Source organism: Empidonax traillii, unplaced genomic scaffold, assembly GCF_003031625.1.
Source record: "Empidonax traillii isolate 1590-97213 ecotype Southwest subspecies unplaced genomic scaffold, ASM303162v1 scaffold23:size2178997, whole genome shotgun sequence".
Classification (NCBI taxonomy): domain Eukaryota; kingdom Metazoa; phylum Chordata; class Aves; order Passeriformes; family Tyrannidae; genus Empidonax; species Empidonax traillii.
This window is the reverse complement of record NW_020955216.1, coordinates 528,329-530,683: the sequence shown is the minus strand read 5'-3', so window position 1 is coordinate 530,683 and position 2,355 is coordinate 528,329. Positions and strand designations below refer to the sequence as shown.

The window sequence follows — 2,355 nt, the reverse complement described above, 5'->3', positions numbered from 1 at the left end:
GTTGAATACAGTCTGAGTGCATAGAAAACAATTTTGGTTTTGATCACAATATTTATCAGTAAAGGTTATCTAAATGAAAATTTATTTCTTTTTTTCCCCCATAAAATGTGAAAAATTAAAAAGTAGGTTATTTAAATATTCTGCTTGAGAAGGAGCCACAGCAGATGTAAAGGCACAGTTAAAGTGGCCGTAGGATTAAGGAGTGGTAACCTAAATGACAAACTGACACTCTAAAATAGTTTTGCATTTATGATTGTCTTTTGCTGCTTAGAAATTATTCGATAGAATTATTCGGATATATTTCCTTCAGTGAAGATGATGAAATGTCTGAATTTTTCTTCTTTTCAGCTTTTTGATGGCATTGAGTGTGAATTCCCTCTTTTTTTTATTTTCATGATAATCGATGGTAAGTATACCTTTACATTCCTGTTCTTGAAAGACATTAGAGAGGTGAGCTCTTAGAAAAAAGAGACAAAATTTTCCTGCCCTGCCAAAATAAACCATAATGCAAAAATCTCATTGAGAGTTCTACCTCCTGGGTTAAAAGAACCCAAGCACCCCAACCTGTGGTGACCTGTTTTTAGAACAGAACTTGATAAGGGTGTTTTTAAAAGCTTCAATCTGTGCCATGGTCCTGCATTGCCTTTTAAGCCTAAAAAACTTTCACAGTGTGTCAGACCTTTGCAGCAGCACCCCAGAGGAAAGGAAGTGAAACAGAGAACACACTGACACACTGAATGTAGCAGTGGGTCTTTTCAAGTTGAATATTATCTGGAAATTGAAACAGAATTCACAAAGTGAACCAGAAAAGGCCACGATTTTTCACAATCAGTCTGATTGAATTAAAAACACCCCATAAAATCACAACAGCAACAAAAACACCACTACCTAGACCTTGCCTTGAGGATAGGAGACACAGCAAAGAAGTTCAGGGGGTGATTCAGGATGGGAGCTAAAACTTCGATGGAACAGAAATCTGATTAAGCAAATTAGTAGGGTTACAGCTGTCAAAAAGATTTTTAAATGGATTAAAATCTGGCCATCTTTTTTTTTTCTTTTTTTTTCCCCCTTCTGTAGTATGTTAAATAGTTTTCAAATAAAGACAGTGATGGGAAGAGAGATATGCTGTCTGCCTCGACTCCTCTGTGGCCACCCACAGATTAAAATATTGTGTTTGAAGGTACAATAAGGTTTCACAATTGATGTTTCTGAAGGAGTGCTTGACGTTTTTCAAAGAGTGAGGCCCAAAACTGAGGAGAAAGGCACTGACATTTAATGCTGCCCACTTGCAGTTTTGAGAAGAACAAAAAAAGAGGAATCTTTAACTGAAGTTATCAGAAGAATAAAAGAAGCATTTTAGTCTTCTCGTATACAAAAAAGGAGTAAAAAATACTTTGCACATACTGTCCTGGTCCTTTTTTCCTGGACCGCGCTCTAGCAAATAGACCAACTCTGTTAGTAGATTTTGTACAGAAATCTCCAAATCCACAGATTTCCTTAAAGCAAAATTTGAAGTGTATACAGTGTGACTGCAAAAAGACAATGGAATGGGATGAGCAGATAGCAGGGGAATGTCTCTGTAATGAAAGCATCAAAGAAACCCCCCAAACTGCTGCATTGTGAGTACTGGTTTAGCTATAAACCTATTTGCCCATCCAACACAGACTACAAAAGAAAGCCTTTTCAGCAAATTGTATTAAGCAACTGAATATCCAGGTAACTCCTGGGAGCTGGGTTTTGTTACCTGTGTGACAGTGGGACAGTGCTTGTCAAAGTGATACATTTTTTGCTGGATGGACAGAAATGGTTTTGGCATTGTTGATATATATATTTTCATTTAAGAACTTTGGATGAACTGAACACTGGTTGTGTTAGTGTTGATCAGATTCATTTTGAGAAGTTCTGCTAAAAAGACCATTTAAGGTACTCCCGAACATACCAGTGTCTCCCCAGAAGCAGCATCAGAGAGTTGACTGTTCTGTTTAATATCTTGAAGTGTGTCAGCAGTTCTCAGCCTCTGTAATATGATGATATAATACCTGTATAACTTGCATCAAAAAAATCTCCTGAGAGATTCAGTTTGCTACTTCAAATTCCTCGTGTATTTATTTAATGGGTTTTCTGGGCAACTCTCATCTAGATCAGTTTGCAACTCTGCCCTGAATGTTTGGAATGAGCCTGTTTGTCTCCACACTGGCACACAAGCTCTGCCCCTTCGTTCTGCTGTAATTAAGGAAGTTCTTTGCAGTGAGCTGGGCTGCTTGTCTGTGTCCAGGTCCTGCTCCCTGTAAGTTCACAGCTTTACTATCCCATGGAACTTGACATTTATTTCAGTTTAAGCTACTAAAGGAGCAC

General features: G+C 37.9%; 1 protein-coding gene across 3 annotated transcripts in view; it reads left to right on the top strand.

Moving 5' to 3' along the window:
• The window catches only part of PHKB (phosphorylase kinase regulatory subunit beta), a 69,375-nt gene that overhangs the window by 32,543 nt on the left and 34,477 nt on the right, over nucleotides 1–2,355 (top strand). For all 3 annotated transcript variants that reach the window (XM_027902868.1, XM_027902861.1, XM_027902853.1), the window contains one exon: nucleotides 349–406. In XM_027902868.1, coding sequence (XP_027758669.1) covers nucleotides 349–406 — 58 coding nt within the window. The remainder of the gene's footprint in view (nucleotides 1–348; nucleotides 407–2,355) is intronic.